The sequence below is a fragment of the Scophthalmus maximus genome, chromosome 1 (assembly GCF_022379125.1).
Source record: "Scophthalmus maximus strain ysfricsl-2021 chromosome 1, ASM2237912v1, whole genome shotgun sequence".
Lineage (NCBI taxonomy): Eukaryota > Metazoa > Chordata > Actinopteri > Pleuronectiformes > Scophthalmidae > Scophthalmus > Scophthalmus maximus.
The window spans coordinates 18,433,746-18,456,782 of record NC_061515.1 but is presented as its reverse complement, the minus strand read 5'-3'; the positions used below and the strand labels follow the sequence as shown (position 1 = coordinate 18,456,782).

Sequence of the window (23,037 nt, the reverse complement as noted above, 5' to 3'; positions counted from 1 at the left end):
CCCTGCCTCTTCTCGTTTCTCTTCAAGAGGATTTGAAATAATGAAGGGTGCAAGTAGCTTGGCATCATGGTTTGAGGTACAATGATTGCTAATCACAGAATAGTGACTTGGCTCTACTATATTGTTAAATTTCTAATACCCCCTGTGGTTCAGTAACAAGATATTTGCTAAATGTTCCTGTGATCACTGAGATAAAAATTAGAATAGTCATTATCATCAAAAGATCAGTTCAAGAACTCCCTTAAAACAAAAAAATAACAGTTGTTTTCAGACAGAGATCATTTCATTTTTGTTTTATTAGAAACATTTACAATACATCTTGAATCTTGGAAAAATAACAAAGAACCAGAACTAGCATGGCGCAGATACAATAATAATAATAATAATAATAAAAATGTCTCCAAAAAATCATGTAATTCACAAAAAAAACATGTGCTATAAGAAATAAACCTGCAATTATCACATGCCTTGTAAGGGCACGGCACACTGTAACAGAGTTCAAAGACTTTGTCGTCTTTTTTTTTTTTTCTTTTTCCCATCCATCAAAGTTGACGGTCAGCCACGGAGGGTCACAGTGGCAACCCTCTTTCACTGTTCACAGAGAAACTAATGCCAGGTGATGCTGGCCCAAAAACTAATGCACTACGACCACTATTAGACCGGTATGAAACAACTCTACTGTGCTGGAAAAATTGGAAACGCTACCAAAGACAAACTGTCAGACTCTATTGGCCTCTTTGGAAAAGGTTGCGAGCTTCACCAGCGAAGCACCGCTTCAGTCCCGAATCCTTTATGTGCGGCAGAACAATGTGCACTTCTAGTGTTTTTTTTGTCAAGTTTTCTTTAAACCCCTTCAGCTCGTGCACAAGCCGAGTTCACTTCAAGTCAATTCAATATGAGGTTGCGAACAGTCTTTCATCACTAACCGGTAACAGAGTACAAAATCCAACTTTTTTTCCGTTGGGGACTGAAACGGTCGTAATCACGTGGCTGCAAACCCGTGTCAACTTTCCAAAGAGATACCAACTATGAAACTCTACGGAGGAGAAACGGCCCAAGTGCGCCGGCGTTATTTAATGTAGGACCTGTGCCGTTTCCCCAATTTCTAAGTGACCATACAACATACATGCAACCTAGTACGGTAATGAATCTGTTGTGTGTATATGTGTGCGTCTAGCTACATAGATCTACTACACAGTCCGCTCCTAGATGCCTCCGCTCCTTCTTAATTAACACATTAGGGAAAGTCTCCCGTAAAAGACTTTGTTTGAGCCGATTACGCTCTGCTTTGCCATCGATCACAAACTGTCTGAGTAGTAGACGTTGAAAATGTATGAATGAAAGTGTGTACAAGTTAACAGTGGCCCTACTGGCGAAAGGGTCACAGCCGCCTCGTTCATCCCAAGCGCCGCAGTTGTAACATGTTTTTGTCCCGTCTGATAAGTAAAAGCGAGTTTAGATTACAGAGGAAATGAGTAATGTGTGTCAAGTCAGTAACATGGGGTTCGTTGAAGGGGAGAAAGGGGGTTACAGCAAGCAGCACTGCACAATGAATGCTGATGCAGGGAAAAATATATATATATATAATTGAGGCACAAAATTGATGCTCTGTGACTAAAATATCTCCAAATTCTAAAAAATATTATATTATTTTCTGTCATCATTCCATTGTGAACGCACTGGTGTTGAAGTTAGCACGTCTGAAGTCAAAATTTAAGCCATGGGGAAACTCCCGCTCCATCGACTTCATTTTACAACGAAGCGTGTGGACAACACAAGCATCCGTAACTTCCATAAATAAAACTTCTAAACTTCTTTTTCTCATTTTACTTATTAGTAGAAACTGACTGCCCTGTGTTTAGAAATATATTAACTTCTTGTCATTTTAATTAAAAAACAAAATGTCTTGAGGTTACTCATAAATATGTTGCTTCATTATTTTTATTTTTAACTTTTCATAAATAACATCCAGATACTGACTTTTTTTTCTTTCCTCTGCTTTCTATGAAATAATAACCCATGTTAGCAAAATAGATTCGAGAAACTGTAATATGCTTTTTTTTTTAGGTTACTTTCTATAAATGTATGTGGAAGAACTCAAATATAGTCTACATTGAAAACCTGTTGCAATTTCTTTCTCCCCCAAAAAAGGAATAAGAAAATAAACAAAAACTTAAAGCTCACATGTAAATTGACAAAACAATAAGCGTAAGGAGTGCATTAAGTTGAGTGGTCTTTTTTTTTTCTTTTTTTTTTACTTTTTTACATTCAAATGCATTACTTGCTCAATGTGTGATTTCAACAGGTTGGTACAATTGCTTAAGTGCATCCATTGAAAATAAGGATTTCCTATCACTCCTCAAAAAGGGATTCTACACAAATGCATAAAGACCTTTTCATATCAAGAGAAGAAAAACATCAACAGTTTCTACCATTACTATAATAGTAAGCTTAATACAATATTGTAAATAATACTAACAAGAACTTAATGAATCAAGTGTCACTGTGTGTCACCCTTCCCCCCTTTGTCGCTCCATGTCATTAAAAAGTATTTCATACTGGGCGAGTCGGACAAATGAAACTTACACCGTAGCATTTTTCTTAAGAATTATAATTAAAATTTATGTATCAATTAGTTAGATTACACGGTAAATATACGATTTGAAACCGTTGTTAACTTTAAGGTCTTAAAGCTTTTTATACACTTCAGGTATCAGGCGGATGATTTCCTTATGTGATCTTATCTTTTTTTTTTGTAATTTCCTGATAAATCTTACCTACTGTACTATATTTCACTAACATGCAGTTAAACTCAAGGATACAGTTTAATGTCTCTCTATGCGATTTTTTAAAACTAAAACCACAGTGTTTGTTTTGTTCACTCACAAATATCCCTGTCACCTTGTTTACATCCAGGGGGTTATCCCCTTACCGTTTAATCTGAGGGTCTTAAAAATGAGGAATTCCTCCTGATTTTCATTTTTGTTTTTACTGGCTTGTCATTGTCCTTCTCATTCGATTTCTTTACTGGGCAGTTGCTTTTAAAAAAAATCTCAACTTCTCTTAGCTTAGTCAAGTGTTTCAGAAAGACTAAAAGATTCCCTAGACGCCCCCCCAACAATAAAACCAGAGCAATAGAAAACTACTCAAAGGACTGTAAGTGCCAGGATGTGCTGTAAGCGGGTCTCTTTGGGAGAAGTTAGTCTGTTACCGGCGCCTCTGTAGTATTAAACTAATCTTACAACACTGAAACATGATATGCCTTCATTTTACAGATATCGACTGAATGGCCTCTAAGACTTGTGGGTAAACAAGAGTAATAATTTCTTAATTCGATCAACTCTACGCCACGCTGATTTTTTTTATGCTAAAACAGGTTTCCTCGAGTGATAAAAGTTAGTTCATGTCCTCTCCTTGTGATTTATTCTTTGGCTATGTCTGACCTATTTCTCTCCACACAAAAAAAGACAACCCCCAGAAACAATACAGATGAAAAGTAGATGCCCTGAAATCCGAAACTTATCACAATGTAAACAGAACTCATGTTAAGATATGCTATAAATAACTCGCCTGTCCCTGTGTAATGAGCATAGAGTAGCGAGTGTGAAGGGTCAAAGCTCTCCACGTGGGCAGCATGACTTGAGTAAAAAGAGTGAGCGGGGCAGTACGTCACATCCTGTTGCCCTGCCCTCCACCTCTCACTGCCGCATGAACATTTATGACCAAAGCCTTCAAGACATCAGTCTGTCAGACGCTAAGTTACTAGTTCTTTTTTCAAACTAGACAAACCTCAGTGAGAAGTCACAGATAACTGCAGTTTCATCATTTTCATCAGGAGAAGGATTCCTTAAGTTTGTCTTGACCCAGTCTGTAACCCTTAACCCTAAATAAAATAATAATTAAGCAATGAAATGACTAAGACCCTGACGAGCACAACAAGAACAATGACCTACTCTGAACCTGTAACTAATTAATTATATCTGTGACTACGCTGGCATCAATCCACAATGAATTTCAAGCAGATATGAGGCAGAAATGCAGCAGGTTATTATCCTAATAACAAAGGTCAATATCTAAACATTGTTGAAAGAACTAACTGAGCAGACTCCCCTGTTTATTGTCCCAGTATAGTCCTATTATTGCTTTTCGTCCTAATATACGTAGAAACGAAATTAATCTGAAGGGGTTAGGTTATTACACATACTATTCATTCGACTTTTTATTTGAGATTGGATTTATACACCAGCGGCTTGATAAAGGTTATTCACTATTACAGTTTATAGTAGTGTCTGGTTAATTTCTCATTTATATATTTGGATGAAATACTAGGTTAATCAGTTTTAAATAACAATATTTCTTAAAATGTATGGATCTATCTAATATACTATTATTGTCAAAAGGGTGATGGGACACATATATTAAAGATTTGCTCTCCCTAAAACCCAGAAACATTTTTGAATTCCATATGCTAGAAACATTGACAATGACTCTTTTCAGTCTGTAAAAATAATCAAAACCTCACTTCAAGCGGGCCTTTGGATGTTCATAACTGATACACATACTGTATTTACATAGATGCTCAGAGTGCTTTCCCATAAAGTACAATACTCATTAACTTATACAGCGTATACAAACTGGGAGAATCGCCAATAAGCCCTCTCTTCATTAAACCAGTGCAAAAGTCCTCAGCATTGACCAAATGGACGAGAAGTCTCCCACATTACCACTATAGTACTACTGTAGTATTAAGAATAACAAGAACCTCCATAATACAGAAAATGATAGGGAATCCTTACGTGCATGTCTTTCAAATTCTATGAAATATATTTCACCATCAGCGGTCGGTTTGGTATAAATCAAATGCGCTTTTTTTCTTTTTTGTAATAAGGTGCTTTACTCCTATATTTTAAGTTAAGTGTTTTAAGGGCCTAATTTCCTGAATCCCTCTATTCCCCAGTATTTTGATTCACATTCTTTCCTCTAAAAATAAGTACTTCAAAAGTCGTTTGGGGGGGCGGTACTGTCAAAAGGCCAAAGTTGCTACCTTGTATGCAAAAGTAATGACAATTTTTAGATAAAAAAATATTAAGGCAGAAAACAAAAATCGTAAAATACTAAGTTCGAAGTGCAGCGTCACAACAACTGCCTTGAATTTTGACGTTGAAAGCTTAGGCCAAACCGGCCAAATTTCTCCATCCATAAAAATCATAATTCTTTATTTCTACATCTAATAGATTTCGGGGGTACTTTTTGCAAGTACAGTGCTTTTGCTGCTGGCCACGTGTAATGCGAGTGGCCTGCTTTAAATGTCGTTGATGTTTTTTTTTTTTTAGACAGAAGCCGAGTTGAATCACAAGTGTTCCCTGTCGTCACTAGTGGCCCACGTGACAACTCAAAACTGCAACACATGAATGATCAATAAAATTTGCTAGCTCTGCGGGGTCTCATCTGTCTCGGAACGTACTTCTCTGCCCCCCCCCCCCCCAAAAAAAAATCCATTCAACAGCTTTAATCCCTTCCCCCCATCCCCTCTCCTCTAGCCCTCTGAAATCCCCAGGCTGGGGCTAAGGCAGACGCAGAGGGTGTGTAATTTGATTCAGCATGAGTGCTGGTTAAATGGGGCGTTTCCTCTGCTTTCCTGTCAATTAGAATTGTCTGATTTCATTCTGGAAGCTCAAAGCGAGGGCCGCTATTGGCTGAAGCCCGGGTGTCTATAGTGAAGGGGCAGCTGCAGGATGTCCCATACAGTAGCGAGCTGACGTGGGGTAGGTGGGTTGGCTGGGGTGGAGTGTCAGGGGGGCCTTTATTGAAACTTCGATCTGCACTGGCAGACACACACACCAACAGTACCAATGCAAATTTCACATGTTTTGTGTGTGAGTGTGTAGGTAACTGGTGTATGTCCTGATAACTATAGTTAATTTATTTTGCTCCTGAGCCTCCCCCAATTGCACAGGCAATGCAAAAATTCAGCTACTGTCTTTCAGAGTTTGTGTGTGTGTGTGTGTGTGTGTGTGTGTGTGTGTTTATGGACAAAAGAGGCCCCCTCTCCCCAGTAGAGATAGCTCAGAGCAGCAGAAAAGGAGAGGGAAAAGGAGGGAGGAAGGGGCAAGAGAGAGCAGAGGAGGGGGTCCCATTGGCCCAGCTGCATCCAGACCATCCAGCCCCCTCTGTGCTTGTTACAGTGGGGCGGGGCGGTGAGGGGCTCGCTGCGAGACCCCCCTCGTACCCCCCTCGCACAGCTCCAGAGTCCACACGCGGTCCGCACCTGGACCAAACCCATTTGCCTAATTATCAATGAGTAGATCCAGGCCGTGTCCAAGCGCTCGGCAGCCCACGCTGCAGCCGGGCCTGTACAATACGCCCCACTTGGCGAGGCCTTCAAAAAGCGAACGATCGAACTGTAAGCAGGAGAGACATAAAAGCCACTCCCGAAGAGAAGACAGAAAGAAAAGGGGGCTAGGCAAGACTTCCAATTCGGGGTCACGGCCGCACTGTGCCACGAAACACCTGCTCCTGTCCAGCTCTGCTAATTACAGGGGAGACAGCAGGCCCCTCGGAGCGCACACATAATTCCGTTATTAATGACGACGTGAAGGAAGGATTACCGATTTGGGACTGTGTATTTTACAGTGTCAACTGTTTTAATCTGCTGCTGATTCAGGAAACATTTTGCAGTTTTGCTCGGCCTCTGTCCACATCCTAATTCGCCTCCTTATTTACAGCGCACTGCCTCAGAGAGGCGCTTGTTGACTGGGGCTCCTGCATTGTCCTATATCGCTCGGCGGCTGTGGCCAAATGACCACGCAAGACAATAAAGCGCGGTTAAGGTGGCTTTGAAACAAGTCCATCGGGGAGACAGATGTCGAGAACTAGCCAACTGGATGAATTCCAAGGCTTTCGGCCTCACAAATTAAATCAGTGCTTTAAGCCAACCGAGGGACCACATGCTTTTCAAGTGCCACGAGGAGCAACCATTACTGAATCTTTTCAACAAACTGCAGTGACCAAGGTGTAAGGCTGCTGAACAGAAAAGTTTTACTAATAGCTTTCATCCTTCTCTGTGAATAATGGTACCAATAAATTTTAACTAATTACTATAAATAAATGATGTAATGCTCTATCTCTTTTTTAGCATGGATCTGGTCTATAAGACTATAGAAGTTATTAGAATGAAATAAGGGGTGTTTTTTGTTTTCTCGTAAAGATTACAATGCTTCAGCTAGAACCAATTTATTTCACATTTTCATTTTGATGAAATTAATATCTGCTTTGAACCAATTATATCAAACCACAATCACAGTCAACTGAAAAGGCTGAGTTCACCTTCACATCAGCTCCTGAAATTTCAAGGTATGATTGACAATCCTATTTTAGACCAAGATGATTGTAAGGTGCAATGAAAACTATTTTTTTCTCTCTCCCTTCTAATAACAACATTGACTTTCTAGGTCAGTCAGGTGCAGATTGGGTACCCTAACAATCATCTTCTTTCTTCAGTATAAACCAACTTCATGATAAAATAAAAATTTCAATAATAAAATGTTCACATTACTACCTCTGCCTACTCTGTGATTCATGAATGAAAAACAGCAGCAGTCAAAAAACTGAAAATGCAGGGTACTATACTTCTCTTATAAACAAAACTTTTATAAAATATATATGCATATATATATAAAAGAAAAACTTAAAAATATTTCTCATACTTTTTAGTAAAGCAAGCAGTGCCTTCTAAAATATCTGCTTGATTGTTTTTAAATTTTCTGAAAAACAAAAATGTGTATCATAATAATAATCATTATAACAGTAAATAATTATTGAACAAACACTGACAAAACTAATGAATAAAAACTGATGTGGTTCCTTAAGAGAATATTCGGATGGCCTGTGTGACCTGGGTGTGGCACACTGGGCACTCCGGGTGGTTGAGCTCACAGATTCGGATGGCGCACTCCATGCAGAAGAGGTTATGGCCACAGGGCACCAAGGCAGCCGTCACTTTGCTCTCAAAGCAGGTCATGCAGTCCCGCACAGTGGCCGGTGGTGAGTCCGGAACTGGCAGACGGCCTGGGAAGCCCTCGCCGGCTGAGGTGGGTTCACTGTGGGCGCGGCGGGCCTGGGCGTGAGGTGAGCTGGCTATGGGCACAATGCTGGTGACTGAAGAGTTGTTGGTGCTCCCATCTCCACAAGACTCGGTTAGGCCGGGGGAGAGTCTGGTCAGGGGGAGTGGGAGGCCTCCGAAGCTCTTGGAACGCTGCTGGGCGTAGAAGGCCACCTGTTTGGGGTAGTCTGGGTCGCCCCAGCTCTGGGTCCCCTCCGATCCAAAATAAGAGCATGGCTTCTCTCCAGAGCTGTTGAAGTTGCCCTTGTTGTAGATTCCCCCTCCGTCACTTCCCCCTCCCCCTCCAACCATGGCATCTGAGAAGTTCTGGCGGTAGCTGCTGGTGAGAGGCTTGCGCTGGCCCCCCTGCAGCCCCCACACCTGCTGTAGCCGGCTCTCTAGACCACCACTGCTGCCCACTGGGCTGCTTCCACCATTCGGCCCCATACAGTCATTCTCATTATTGTGGTCGTGCAGGCCTCCCGTTCGGAAGGCGATGTGTGCTTCGATCTCCTCGCGGGCTCGCTCGGCGTTGCTCGGTGACCCTGTGATTTCAAAGACAGGGTCGCGGTCTCGACTGGGAGTGACGATGTAGGTACAGGTTTGCTGCTGGATGCGTTTGATGGTGGAGCCTTTAGGCCCCACTACCAGCCCCACAACACGGTATGGCACTCTCACCTGAATGGTGGTCTGACCTGGCAAAGGTGTGGGTGGGGAGCCGCTGAAGGACACCCCCAGCTTGTTGCGGGATGCCCTGAGCATGGAGAAGTGCTCTGCAGCAGAGATGATTTCACGGCGGGCCAGTGCAACATCCTCTTTCCGGCCAGTGATCAGGAAAACAGGCTCCTCTCCTCTAACGGGGGTTTTGATGTAGGTGTTGGTCTTGGCCCGCAGGGCTTTGATCTTGCAACCTGCAGACACAAGATATGTTTAAAAAAATAAGTACTTCGGTTCAATTTTGTGACTCACAAACCAAGCTAAAAGGTTGCACATAAGAACATAATTTGTTTTCAACCAGAGTGCTACCTGAAATCCTCAACTCCACCTTGTTAAGTGTAAATACCGATTTGGTTTCTTCAACTTTTATAACCAGTTTAACTTAATATGCTTCAGGTTTTAATTGGCAAAGTTTACGCAGAGTAATTACCTTGATTTATGACCTTTCCAGCACCTGAGCATTGCTCCGAGCACGTCTGAGTGTACTTAGTATTTGCTCTAAATCAGACACACAACTTAGTAAGCGACGTGGTCGAGATATTGGTCAGCATAGACATGAGTGTTTTGAATGGTCTGCGAGAGCTACGGCAGAGGCAATATATCTGCAGAATGCTGGTGAGCTTTCGCTTTCTGGCCTCTCCTTGAACCTACGAGACAACACGGTCAAGCCACATATGCTGAGTTTTCGGGCCATTTGTTGCTCTGCATCTGCCCTGTTTCTGATCAGTTGTGTAATCTTTCACTCCATTAAGTGCTTTTAAAGCAGAGGCTTCACGAGAGAAAATACAGGTTAATGTTATTTCATGACAAATTACCTTGGCGTTGTAATGGGACAGAACGGGGATGTACAGTAAATCAGCAATTATTTAGGAGGGTTGCCAAGTACGTTTGAGGTCGAGAAGAACGTGGTAAAAAAAGAGACACAGTAACTCTGTTTATATTACTGCCAATGAAGAACGCATCAAGCATCACAAGGTCAGAGATCCAGGCGGCTCCCTCATTGAGACATCCACATTTGTTGAAGAGTTAGACGTGCGTGCCTTAAAGAGACCAGTGCGACCGCCTATTAGGCGAGCAAGAAACGCTGGGCGTCTTGTCTATTCAGTGAACTAATCTGTGCTCATCTGACCAGACTCCGGGTGCTTTGGATCACACAGCACACCGCTGCATTACCTTTCCGAAGATCACAGCCACAGGTATCAAAAGGTTTAAAGGATCCTTAAGTTGGTGACGAATGCCTCTCTAATGCTACTAAATGGGCCTTCTTTGTTCAGGAACACTTTCTTCTCAGGGACCGGTGGCACAGACAGAGGGAAAGTGATACTCTGAAGGGTTGTTACGGCTCATGCCCAAAATGTGGCCATTGCCTGACATTAGCCACAAAGAGCAAATTGCCAAATTCATTTTTTTTTGGACCTACAAATTTGCAACTTTTAATTAATCCAAAGTAGTATCTGTGTTAAAGACTGATCTGTTGACAAAAAAGATGAAGATTAATTAATCGAAAACCAGAAATTGAGGTCGCTGGGGGCCAAGTTTATTTTCCTCTGTTGCGCTGTTGGTGTAAGAGGTGCCCATGATTGAAAACAAAGCCACCCTTGACCTGAAGAGCTCCAGGGGAAGATAAGAGAGCATCGTCTGGAATCAGTGCCTTTGACTCTGACGGGAGAAAACAATCATACCCAGCCCTTTTCTTTGTGACAGGATGCTCCGGTTGCCAGATCCACCAGGCGGGCGTTGACAGGAAGGGGGTGTGTTACGTGGTGCCAGCTAATGAAGGGCCTGAATCAAAACCAGCTCATTTCAAACCCCCCACCTAAATAAGCACTTATTTCCTGGTCAAGGCAAACGGGCCATCTCGCCAATCGACCCTCCGGCTATCTTCGGTTACCCCATTAAAATTCAAAACTTGCACTTCAGAGTAAAGAACATGAGCCACAATGGGGGGGACAAAGGGGAACTTAATTGCACAGACTAAATCCACATTACCAGAGTATCGGTAAAAGAACCATCACAACTGCTCTGAAGCCCCGGTGACATTACTCAAGACCTGTTTTGTGTTTTCCCCGATGCAAGATAAATCTGGATTTACTAGTGGTACCTCACCCACCCCGGCAGCCTTTGTACTTCTCTCTCTCTGCCCGAGCCCCTATTTCTCCCCCTTTTCCTGATGGGCAACCATGTGGTATTGAAAGTGTGCAGTGAAGTGGGGCTCATGAGGAGCCCCTGGTGTTGAGCTCCAAGGCGTGACTTCCATTCAGCTTTTAGATGCTATACTGCCTTTCGTCCCCATCCTTGTTTTTGTTTTTTTCCCTCTCTCCCCCTTCTCCTCCATGGGTTCATCGCATCTGTTAACAATGGGTGCAGCCACATAAACAACCACCACCAAGCAGAAAGAAGGGGGGGGGGGGTTACACTTCTGCTTCAAAACCAACTTAAGTTCAAGCTTGTTCCCAGCTGATTAAACATAAATATGGAAACTTGGATAAAGTGGATAATCACCCCGACAACAGATTTAATGCAAATGAGCACAAACAACAGGATATTGTGTTGGGTTTTTTTTGTAAACGGACTCCCACCCACCCTGGTGCAACTTCTCGCTGAGTCACCCCTGAAGACCATCCCGTGTGCCAGGCAGCAACGCTGTCTCTTCGTGCGCCCCTCCCCTCGTCGCCCCGAATTTCACACCTTTGTTTGACAGCTGCTGTCATTCACTTTAAGCTCTTTGTTCAATTACAGCAAAACTGACTGCAGGAGAAAAGGGTTCAGATTCTACAGAGTGTCTGGAATTGAACTTTCCAACTCCATCAATTGAAGAAGGAGAAGGGGAAAAAAAGAACAACAAGGGGACCACGCTCGCTCCATTGTCCAATTGTGTCACTGGGGCAGTGCGCAACATAAACAACGAGCTGGCGTTTTTTGGAAAGAGGCAAAAACAATGTTCCACCGTTGGGACCGAACGTCTGTATTTGTATTTATTTTTTGGGGGGTTATTCACTCGGAGATCGATTAGAAGTGAGAGACATTCCTCTCCTCGCCAGCAGCACGTTGCCTCTTTTGAACAGTCTGGCGCGTCTCAGACGACAAAGGAGGCAAGTGCTCTGCCTGCTCCAGTGTGCGTCTGTGCGCTGACATTGATGGGAGGATGTGGAATCATTCGCCCAGGAGGGGACGGGGCTCTCCCGTGCCTCTCTGTGCAAAATTTACTCGAAAGCCTCCCCCCGGAAAAAAAAATTTAAATAAAAAAAATAAAAATGAAAATCAGCACAAAGAAGCCAATGACTTGTTTCGTCGTACGAGTGATGAGTACACGAGAAGTTGCAGCAGAAAAAAGTGGGAGGCTGATGCCTCGGGGAGTACAAAAAAAACACGAGAGCGAGCGAGCGCACGCACACACACACACACACACACCACTCCCTTTTCTTTGTCAAATAACACCAGGTAACAGTAAGAGGATAAAAAAAACAAAGCCCACGGGAGACCACGGCGGGAATCGTGCGGCGCGGGGAGCGGGATGAGGGCACAAGTTTGGAGGGAAATAATTCGGAAGGCAGCGGTTTACCTTGTCTCCCCACTATCTCGGCCACATGTTCGGAGCTGGGCACTGGGACGCATTCTGTTATGTTGCAGCCTCGTCCCTTCGTCTCGCTCGAGGAGCTCTCGTACAGCGCGCACAACTTGCTCTTGCCCTGCAGGATCGCCGCGTCCCCGCCGCTGTTCGCGTGGTGGTGGTGGTGGTTGTGGTGGTTGTTGTTATTGTTGCTCCGGTCCTGCACTCCCGTGGTCGGGGCTCCGCCGCCGTCCTCGCCCTCCCCGAGCCCAAGCAGCGACAGCTGGCCCAGCGCGACCCTGAGGGCACGGGAGTCGTCTTCCTCCTCGTCGGGCGGCACGAGGAGACCCTCGCTGCCGAAGCCGGAGCCGGCCAGATCCCCGCCGTAGCCCCCGTTTTTCTCCATGATCCCTGCTAGAACCAGCAGGCTAGGCATGGCTAACAAAAGAGTGTGTGAGACAAAGACAGAGGAAAGAGACTGGAGAAACAGCACCCGTGCCGCCTCCTCCTCGCCCCCTCCTCCTTCCCATTCCCCCCTTTGCGCTAGTCCCTCCCATCGGCCGGCCCCCTCTCTCTCTCTCTCTCCGTCCGCCAGACTCGCGGTACAGTAGTGTCTCTCCGCGCTCGGGGCGAACGGGACACAGGGCAGTCTGCGCGATGGACGGGGCTGGGCGATGTGTTTGCTCCACCCAGTCTGGTTTACACCGCTCCCCTCCTCGCCGAGACAAAACGAGCCGCCCTCCCGTTGTACTATTCCGTCTCAGGTTCCCGAGCCCGTGGCATCTCGCGCCGAGCCGCCTCCCGTCACCTACTGAGAGGAAGGAAGAAAGAAAAAAAAGAGAAAAGAGAAAGACCTCATCGTTCTCCTCCTGCACAGCACTCGTAGCTGAAAAAAACCCCCAACACATTTTAGCAACTTATGTAAGAAACGCCATCGGGGAGGTAAACAGTTGCGTCTGAAAAAGGTGGAAGTACAGTTCGCACATGGTCATGGAGCGGTGCTGCATTAGGACACAAGGCAGCGGCTCCTTTATGTTACACGGGGGTGGTCGTGGATCATCTCACATGAGTTAAGGAGTTTGTGACATTTATTTTTTGGTTTTGGGGGGGGGGGGGGGGGTCCGCCCACCTCCATTTAGCCGTGCATTGCGGCAGGTCACCGCGTTGTTGTTTCTGGCGCCGTTGCGCATGAGGATGTTATGTATAGGAGGGAACGAGGGCGTCTGGGGGTGAGGTGGGGGCTGCATGCGAGGAGGAGAGGAGAAAGGGAGTTGTCAGACAGCCGTCGCAGACCCTATGCAGAAGGGGGAACATCAGAAAAGCCCTCGCACATTTCCCGTAAAAAAAAAGGAAAAAAAGGAGAGATTTTGCAGCAGCCCCGGTGAACAAAGAACCGCGCCGTTCGTTTCGCGCACAGACTCCCCAAGATGTCCTCGACAGAAGCCACGCCTGACGGCATGGTTGTGGTTCCACACAAAGAACTCAAAATGCAGTTACAATAATAATAATATTAATAATGTTAATGAAAAATAAATTTAAAGTCAGTGCATTGAGTCATGGTCCCCCCCACCCCCCTGTTAGATTTTTTTTTTAGGTTTCGTGCTGTAAGGTGTCTCCAACTTCACTTAATTCATCAACAATTTACATGAATTTTTTAAAAGAAAAAAAAGAAAAGATCAGAGAAGTCTAATTTCCCATAATGGTATTACTACAGGGTTCAAAATTATGATTATACTTATGAGTCATAAATAAAGCTTTGAGGAAACATTGGACCTGGTCTAGAATTACGCAGAGCTGAGCAACAACTGATGTCCATGTTTTGAGTTTCCTCAAAGTGTCAGTTTAACTCGAGTTTAGCCTGCTGTTACACGGTCTGGGTGTGTGTGTGTGTGTGTGTGTGTGTATGCATAAGGCTACACCTGAATGACAAGGGAAACTCTGGGGATGTTTACTCTGAGAAAACATTAGATGCTTCACCGTCTGCCTCACAAGAAAACAAAAATCTCTTTACACACACACGCTCACTCACTCACTCACAAACACGTGTGTTTAGGAAAACACAAAATGTTGTGTTCACTGGATTTTCTATATAAATTGCAGTTGAATTCAATTCCTGTGAAATCAGTCAGTGTGTGTGTTTATGCTCCCGAGGGAGGTGTTGAATTCACCCCGCAGATCACTTGCGCTTTTTAACCCCCCGACCAGTGAATCCCGTTTATTATTCCCCATCATATGTGGGGTGTTTTGCCCATTAGCTGTAACTGGGTTACAACTGTGATAACAAAAACAAAGTCTTTCTCTTGTGGTCGTAGGACAGACTGAGCCGAATCAGCATCCATATTTTAGCATTTCTAGTGAGAACACCCTCTGCCTTTTAATAACACATATAGGACGGAGCAACAATATAATCACAAATTCACAAAGGCCTGAAAAATGGAAACAATATAATTGTTGTGACAAAGCAGCAGCCAGGTAAACGGGCCAGGTGTATTTGTATGCATAATCACAGTCTAGACGCTGCTCTCAGGGTGCCAATCAGGAAGGGGTTCGTTCCCCAAGGGAGCGTTGCAGAGCTACGAGGCCGGGATTACAACATCCCCCACTCCACCCAGTACAATGGATAAAAAAAATAAAAATAAAAAAAACAGCAGCAGGAGGAGAGCAGGGTAGCGTGATGTTTGTGTGTGTGTGCGTGTGTGTGTGAAGGGCCAGAGGGTGGGCCCAGGGGGGGTCAGCCCCCAATCCCATCCCCACCCAGCGGAGAGGCCAGAGGATTGGTTGAGGCCACGGTTGGGACGGGGACCAGACTCCCTCTGGTGCGGCAGGTATGCCAGTGTGTCCAAGAGGTCGTCTGGCTCCATTAAATCCAGAGTCCCAATCAATAAAAAGCATGGATCAGGGATATAGAGAGTCTACCCCCCTTCACTCACCCCTCTCCTCCTTGATGTGTGCGTTTGGTGGAGCCTGTTGGAGGCCTGGTTGGTGGTAATGCTGCTGTGCCACATGACCTTTGTGACCCTGAACTAAACCGTTCTCTGGCTCATTCAGAATTCACTGCTTAGAGCTGTGGGCTACAATTGTCTGTAGTACATTTTTTCTGTGCGCACGTGTGTGTGTGTGTGTATGGTGTGTGTGTGTGTGTGTTAGCTACAGGATACTTGTGGAGCTCAGAGTGCTGAGGTCATGTTACTTGCACATAAGAAAACTCAATGATCTTGACCATCTGTTGGTCACAGTGGTGCCCCCCCCGATGAAAGGCTGACTGGCATCTTTGGGGAGTTGCTGTGGTTTACTGTGCTGCAGAGACACACACACACACACACACACACACACACACACACACACACACACACACACACACACCAACCTCTTTGTCCAAGAGTCCATGCAAATATCGCTTTCACCTATATGGACAGTATCTGTCCCTCACAGAGGACAGGCTTAATAGGCCGTAAAGACAAGTGTGAGAATCCCTAAAGGACGTCCCACGGCCAGATGTCCCCTTTCAAGACTTTTTTTCTGGTGCCCCGCTGTCCCATGAATGAGGCTCCTGCGAGCACAAAGGGACATGTTGGCTGAGCACCACGTGCTGATGCCACAGTGAAACGGGCTCTCAGGGATGATGTAAGACCTCATGCAAATGATACCACATCTTGTGCTCACAAGCTGACGGGAGCCCTGAAGTCGATCAGCCGAACAAATGGACCAGGATGTCCAGGGGCCACTTTGTGTCTGGGGTTTTGCCGCTTATATTTTTTTCTTTCTTTCACATTTCTTTCTTCCATTTTTTTAGTTGTGTTCTCATGTTGGTTTTATATTTGTTTTATTGTTTTTTTTTCCATCTCACAGTTGAGGTATCCCTTTCAAGGGAGAAGCAGCAGCAGACGGACAGCACGTGAAGACGATTTAATAAAAAATACAAAAAAATACAATACATATGTTTATGAATATTGAGTGTTCTTTGAAAAGCTTGTTTAGGTTATTTTCTGAAGGTTTATCCATCACACAACGATCCGGAGTATGAGGCGTGTTTTTAACCCTCTAACGTCTTCAGGGTAGGTCAGTGAAAGTCTCTAGCTTTGCTTTTTTAGTACGTAAAGGTGAAATTGAATGGATAAGTTGCGCCCACAGATTTGAAACAAATATTTCTTTGATTTAGACACGTTACTGCTGGTTGTTTCAAATTTGGACAAAATCACGTGGATTCACTATAATTTGAATATAATCAGCTGATCAGTGAGCAGTGTGACCTACAGGTACACTCTTTATGAAACGGTAGTTTGTCTGTGTGTGGGTCACAATCAACCACTTGTTGTTTTCACTATTTGTTGATCTGTTTGACTTTTATTCATAGACTAATCATTATTTTCTTTAAGAACAAAATAAAAAAAAGCAAATCCTCAAATCGGAGAAGCTGAATAACTGAATAAATTAATAACTGACTATTTTCAGCTTTATCAGCTTATTGTTTCAGCTCTACTTTTTTTCCATCTTAAGGCTCAATGCATGACGGTTTGATCACCCGGAAAACGCTCAGGCAAGTGGAATCTCTCCTCACCTGCTGTGAAACACATGCATATGCACACTCACCCTCTGACAACAAATGCACACACACACACACACATACGCACACACGCGCGCACTGGGATGCTGTGATTGGGAGACTGGTGTGTCAGCTGGGAATATGAGTCAGGTAATATGACTTCATTGCTTTTTAAGGGTATTAGGTCATCTCTCTCTCTCTCTGCCTCTCTCTCTCTCATGTCCCCCCCGTCTCTCTAATCACATTGATACTGTACAGCAGTGACACGCCTAGTGATGAGTAAGGCTCACCTCACCACTTGCTTCCCGTATGGTGGTGATCTCACACGCGTCGCCGAGAGCTTTGAACCCAAAAAAACCTGCTCGCTCTCCGCTTTTTTTTTTTTTTTGGGGGGGGGGGTCTTGGCAGCCAGTTTCTCATTTCATTGAATGTATTGCAGACGACATCGCTTGATTCAGATATTGCTTTTTACTGTATGCAGTGAAAGGATTAGGTCATAGGATCAATATCATCACATAAAATGACCGATCGTGTCACATGTGAATTGAGAAAAATTTGGCACTAAATTCTGAGGGTAGTTGAGGAAGAAAACCTCTCACACCTAATTGCAAAAAATGAAGCTCCGATGCCCTTTAACCTTTTTTTATATCAAGAATAAAAGTTAATAGGCTTTATAACCATTAGTGTAATTTTCAGGCACGTTTCATCTGGGACGTAAAGTAAGTGAATACATTAATGCTTTAATCGAGTATTTACATTTTATGCAAATTAACTGCTTGTGGAATGTGACTTAATACAATACTGCAGTACAGATCAGAAGTATTTGTACTTTACTTGAGTATTTCTGCACAATTCCTTTTAGTGTTTATTCTCCACTTAATGTCAGAGAGAAATAACATTTACTCCTCTACATTTATTTGACACCTACAGCTACTGGTTACCTGTGATCAGCTTGTGATGCATTTTTATGGATTGACTACATAATTAAAAAAAGATACATAAAAAACATCAAAAGCCACAACATTAAAAGTAATGCAATTATATAATATATACAATAATACAACACTGTAGAAGAGGCTATCTAATTAATCACTACTTGCTGCTAAAATTATGCCGTTTTACTGAAGTTACACTTTGAATTGAAAACTTTCATATTGTGGTATTTGTACTTTTACTTAAAGGAGCAGTAAGCGAATCTAAAGCAATACACGTTTTGTGGGTTGCACTGCAACGCTGTGGTTTTGGCCTAGTGATTAGCTTGTCGGCCTCCAATAGCCAAGGTCTCGGTTTCGCGGCCAGACCAGAGCACTAAAATCACAACAACAACAAATACAGAAATAAGCTTTCTCCAAAATCACTTACTGTCCCTTTAAATAAAGGACTTGAATTCTGGTTATAACCACGATCAGATACTTCCTCTCCAAATGATGCATGCCATTGATTAAACTAAGAACCTGGTTAAATAGTCTTTTTTCTGTGTTGTTTAAATGTGTTGTGTCATTAAGTCAAGGACAATTTTCCACATTGTGGATTAAACTAGTGATACAGTGGTTAGTGCTGTTGCCTCACAGCAAGAAGGTTTTTGGTTGGAATCCTGGTTTCATACCAACCAACTGACCACTGAGGGCCTTGAAGTTTGCATGTTCTCCCCGTGTCTGTGCAATCTTCTCCGGGTACTCTAGTTCTCCTCCCACGGTCCAGTCCAAGACATGCAGATTTGGATCAGGTTAATTGGAGACTCTAAATTGAATAGACCAGACTAGAAGGAAGTGCTTTGTTCATGAGCAGCCTGCAGTATTGTGGTTCAATTCTCTGTCATCAGCTGGACAGGTCTACAGGGGAAAAACTCAATTGTCTTATTTCTTATCTTTTGTGTTTAATATAAATGTACCCAGGACTTAGTTTATTTTCATCTTGGCCAGTTACAACATGTAGGCCGTGTAGGACTGCAGCTTTTACTAATTTCTCTCATTTGGGATCCCTTGGTTTTTAAATATTATTTTTCCCACAATATTACTACAATGTCAGACATGCTTTTACTGTGTGGGTCCATTCCTGTGTAGACAAATGTGTCCTGGAAGCTAAATTCCAGTTCTGAAAATCCTCCGAATGGGACACTTTGAAGGCTCCAGCTGTCAAAACATCAAGTATTTACATCCCTTGTCACTTGGGTCATGCAGTCACTTCAGATTTACAGATGACAAACAAAAGCCCCCGAGGCCATTCTGCCCTGCAGGTACCGCGTTCGTCCCAGAACAACAAGCGTGGGCATGTTGACTTCTCGGAGTGAACCTACAGTCCCACTCCATCATTTATGAACAGTATGAATGTAAACAAACCATTTACAGCTCTGTAACATAGGTCATGTAAAATTCATGTTCCGCCGTTACATAATGTCAAGTTTCATGAAGAGCTTCTGTTAAATATCTCCGGCAGCACTTCAGTTGGTTTTAATTTGTGTTTTTGTTTGTATTTAGAATGAGACAAGTGTATTGATAACAGTCAAGATAACAGGTATCTGAACTGTGAACACTTTCCTGAGGCAAAACGGCGGATTGAGAACCCAATGGTGGAGGAATAGTAATACGATCCATCTCTTAAGTAAATGTAGAAATACTGCATTGAAAATATAATATTTCCCTGCTATTATTCTGTACTTTTACTGAACCATTTAACTGTGTTTTAATTGTTAAGAAAATAGACAGAAACAACAAATGTTCCCACTGGACAAGCTGTGACCAGAGAGTAGTTTAGAATTATTTTTTTAAATTTCTTTTCTGATTTTTGACTCGGCAAATGCTCAGGCAAGTGCAATCTTTCCTCACCTGCTGTGAAACACACACACATGCATATGCACCTTCACCCTCTGACTTAAAACACACACACACACACAAACATACACACACACCCTGGGATGTTGTGACTGGGAGAGCTTTAGCCCTAACTTGATATAAAAATAAGGCAGTAACATTAGCAAAATGTTACACTGCTGCATGAGGTACATTATCCTGCGGATAGTCTGTACTTTTACACATGTAACATTTTGAATTTCGGACTTTATCTGATATGGAAACTGAAATCCTGACACCGGTACACCCGGTGAACAAATTGCGCCAACAATTTGATGTGATTTAATTGTCTATTATCTCTCTTATTTATTTTTTTTAAAGAGAGCAGCACTGACACTGATGTGGTGGAATTAATCAGATTGTATCAAATGTAGGCAAGCATATAGATAAATGTACTTTTAATGTATAAGTTAGTTTCTGATTCAGATTCAGACAACTTCATTGCTCCCAAGAAGGGCAATTAATTTGCAGCTTACCCCATGAAGAACACACACACACACACACAAACACACACAGACAGACACACAGACAGAGGTCAGTGTAGGAAAGCTAATAAGTTAAGTTGTTAATAAAAATGATAAATAGCAGTAAGATAGAATAATACAATAATTATATATTGGCTTTTTTACATGCTTTATCGGGTTAAGGAGCTGTTGGTAGGGATCCTATTTAAAATGGCCCCTGTCTGATTCAAATGCTTGTCACACGTTTTGAATGGGGAAATCTTAATCTGCAAAGCAACTACGGCTGACTAACATGTAAATACTATTTAAACGTGTAAAAATACTTCGTTAGCACTCGTTTACGACCTCTGTCAGGATGTTTTGTGTCCAATCCCTCCAGATTCCTGAGGTCTCCACATTCGTTCCACGCAGTCGTTAATTGCCGTCGCCAGGTGGCGCCCGCGGGCTGTAATTAGCGGCAGCCGGCAGAGTCTGATCAGGTGTATCGATTTGCAGGTGGCGGCTCGACGCGGCTCGACTCGGCTCGGCTCGACTCGACTCGACACGGCGGAGTTTGCCCCCCAACCGATTTGTTGTAAGAAAAAAAACCCATCCCGACGGATAAATATCGAGGTCAACGGGGGCGTCGACGCTCGGGGAGGTGAGAGGGGACGGTGGTGGTGGTGGAGAGGACACATGTTTCTGACGTCTTCAGAGAAGCGGCAGCCTCTCTGAACATACAAGGTGAGATGTTTACATCGTGTTAATCTGTTCAATATTTTTGTTTTTAGTGAGACAGACAGACAGACAGGCAGACAGACAGGCTGACAGACAGACAGGGCGTTGAATCTGCTTGTGAACTCCGTGACCCAATGTTCAGTTTATTCGCCACATGTTGTCGTTCAGTGAGTCGGCCAGCAGGGGGCGCTTCGCATCTTTTCCTCTGCAGCCTCGCTTGCGAAAGACTCGATGTTTATTGTGACTGTGCGCAGAAGAGCATGAACAGCGGCGGGAAGATAGGGGGCGCCAGAGAGGTGCAGGGCGAGGCTACAGCATCACTCATGAGGAAAACAATGCAATGCAAAACGTCTACAGTGTAGAGTGGACTTTGTGTATTATAACACGGCATTTAAAACGTGAATACATAGAAAAAAATAAGATTGGAAAAAAACCAGACAATAATTTAAACAAATTAGGGAGAAAAATCAACAAATAAAAGATCTAAAGACTAGGTAACTAATTGTTTTTCTAATAGTACATAGAGATCTTTGGCACATTTGTATTCCACTAATTTCAAGAACTTAGTGCAAAGCTGGATTACATTTATAGTACAATATCAAGGTTTTTTTTAATAAATTTAGCCTTTGGTTAAATGAGCAAAATATTGACCATTACAATTTTTACAATAATTTTTTTTGTACTCTAATTCAGGGCCTACAAGGATATACACTCAGTGGCCTATTTATTAGGCACACACCAAATAATAATGCAGTCAAATACAATAGATCCTACGTCCATTAAGAGTTTTTCATATTTCGTCCAAACTTTTTATATCAGTAGCTGTAATCGGCTTCGAAAGTGTCAAATATAATTCAAGTAATTTAAACACACTTTAAACAAGTGTAGGGTTCTTTCAAATGAAAGAACCCTACACATAGATCAGACTAAAGCATCTTCATACAACACTCAGTCGCAATATATACCGTAATTTTCGGACTATAAGCCGCGCCCTTTCCCCCCATTTTTCGACCCTGCGGCTAATATAACGGTGCGGCTAATCTATGGATTTTTACAGGTAACGGCCACTAGGGGACCTCCTAAATCTAACAGGTTACAGTCCACCAACTTTAACTCTACGGGCTCTATGACCGGTCCGCGGTCCACGGTTAAAGCAGCGAAAGCAACTTTCGCTCAAGTTTGCGAGTGGATCCTGATGGCGTGGAGGAGTGTCAAAACATCCACGATCACCAACGGGTTCCGAAAGGCTGGACTGCTGCGTGATGAAGAGGAGGACGCCGCCACAGGCTCAGCTGAGGCCCTTCAGAGCCTGTTCGTTTCCGACACTGAAGATGAGGACTTTGGTGGTTTTAGTACGTTATGCAAATATGCAACTTGTTTGTTGAAATGTTAATAAATGGGAGCTTCCTCAAGCAGCCATCTCTTTACCGACAATCCCCTCTGTGCACGAACTCTTACATATGGTAATTAAACATTAAAACACCTGCGGCTTATAGTCCAGTGCGGCGTATAGATGTACAAATCATTAACTTTAGCTGCTGCGGCTTAAACTCTGCGCCTTATAGTCCGGAAAATACGGTATGTGTACTCTCCACTGCCATCTTATTACGTACGCCGAACTAAAACTAATGCACTGTAGGACTACAATCCGGCATACATGAATGTTATAATATTCATAACTGTTTTAGAGTGGTGTTCAGTGAACTTTGTGGACATTTTCAACAAAACACTGGTCATGAAAGTAAAACTTATTGCAGGTAATGTATACTAGATATACATTTTTAGTTGTGTGTACCTAATAAACCGGCAACTTTACACTGGATTCCACATGATGTTGAAAACATTCCTTTGAGTTTCTGGTCTACGCTAACATGACTCGCATGACTGTACCACATCCCAAAGGTGTCGTCATGCCAGATTCAGATCTGGTTCCTGTGGATGAAGGCCGACTGGAGCGGAGTGAAGTTACTGTCACGTTGGTGGAACCAGCTTGAGATAAACTTTTTCAACATCAACAAGGGGTTTCTGACCACAGAGCTGAATGAACTCAGAGATCTGCAGTTTCAGAAGCATAAAAAAGTACCTCAGAATTGTAC

The 23,037-nt window shown here is 43.4% G+C and overlaps 1 protein-coding gene across 1 annotated transcript; it reads right to left on the bottom strand.

Annotated features, from left to right (window-relative positions):
* Window positions 1-278: 278 nt before the first annotated feature.
* On the bottom strand, window positions 279-12,907 carry mex3a (mex-3 RNA binding family member A). Its single transcript, XM_035639808.2, has 2 exons — window positions 12,381-12,907; window positions 279-9,012 (listed from the first exon to the last, which is right to left on the bottom strand). Exons 1-2 carry the CDS (start codon window positions 12,802-12,804, stop codon window positions 7,865-7,867), a joined length of 1,572 nt encoding a protein of 523 aa, XP_035495701.1. The 5' UTR covers window positions 12,805-12,907; the 3' UTR covers window positions 279-7,864.
* Window positions 12,908-23,037: the final 10,130 nt, after the last annotated feature.

What these genes read in the sequence shown, in the direction of transcription:
- mex3a (XM_035639808.2), bottom strand. Translation starts at nt 12,804, where the DNA reads ATGCCTAGCCTGCTGGTTCTAGCAGGGATCATGGAGAAAAACGGGGGC. An exon ending in CGAGATAGTGGGGAGACAAG is followed by an intron (nt 9,013 to 12,380) that starts GTAAACCGCTGC and finishes TTGTGTCTGCAG; the next exon opens with GTTGCAAGATCAAAGCCCTG.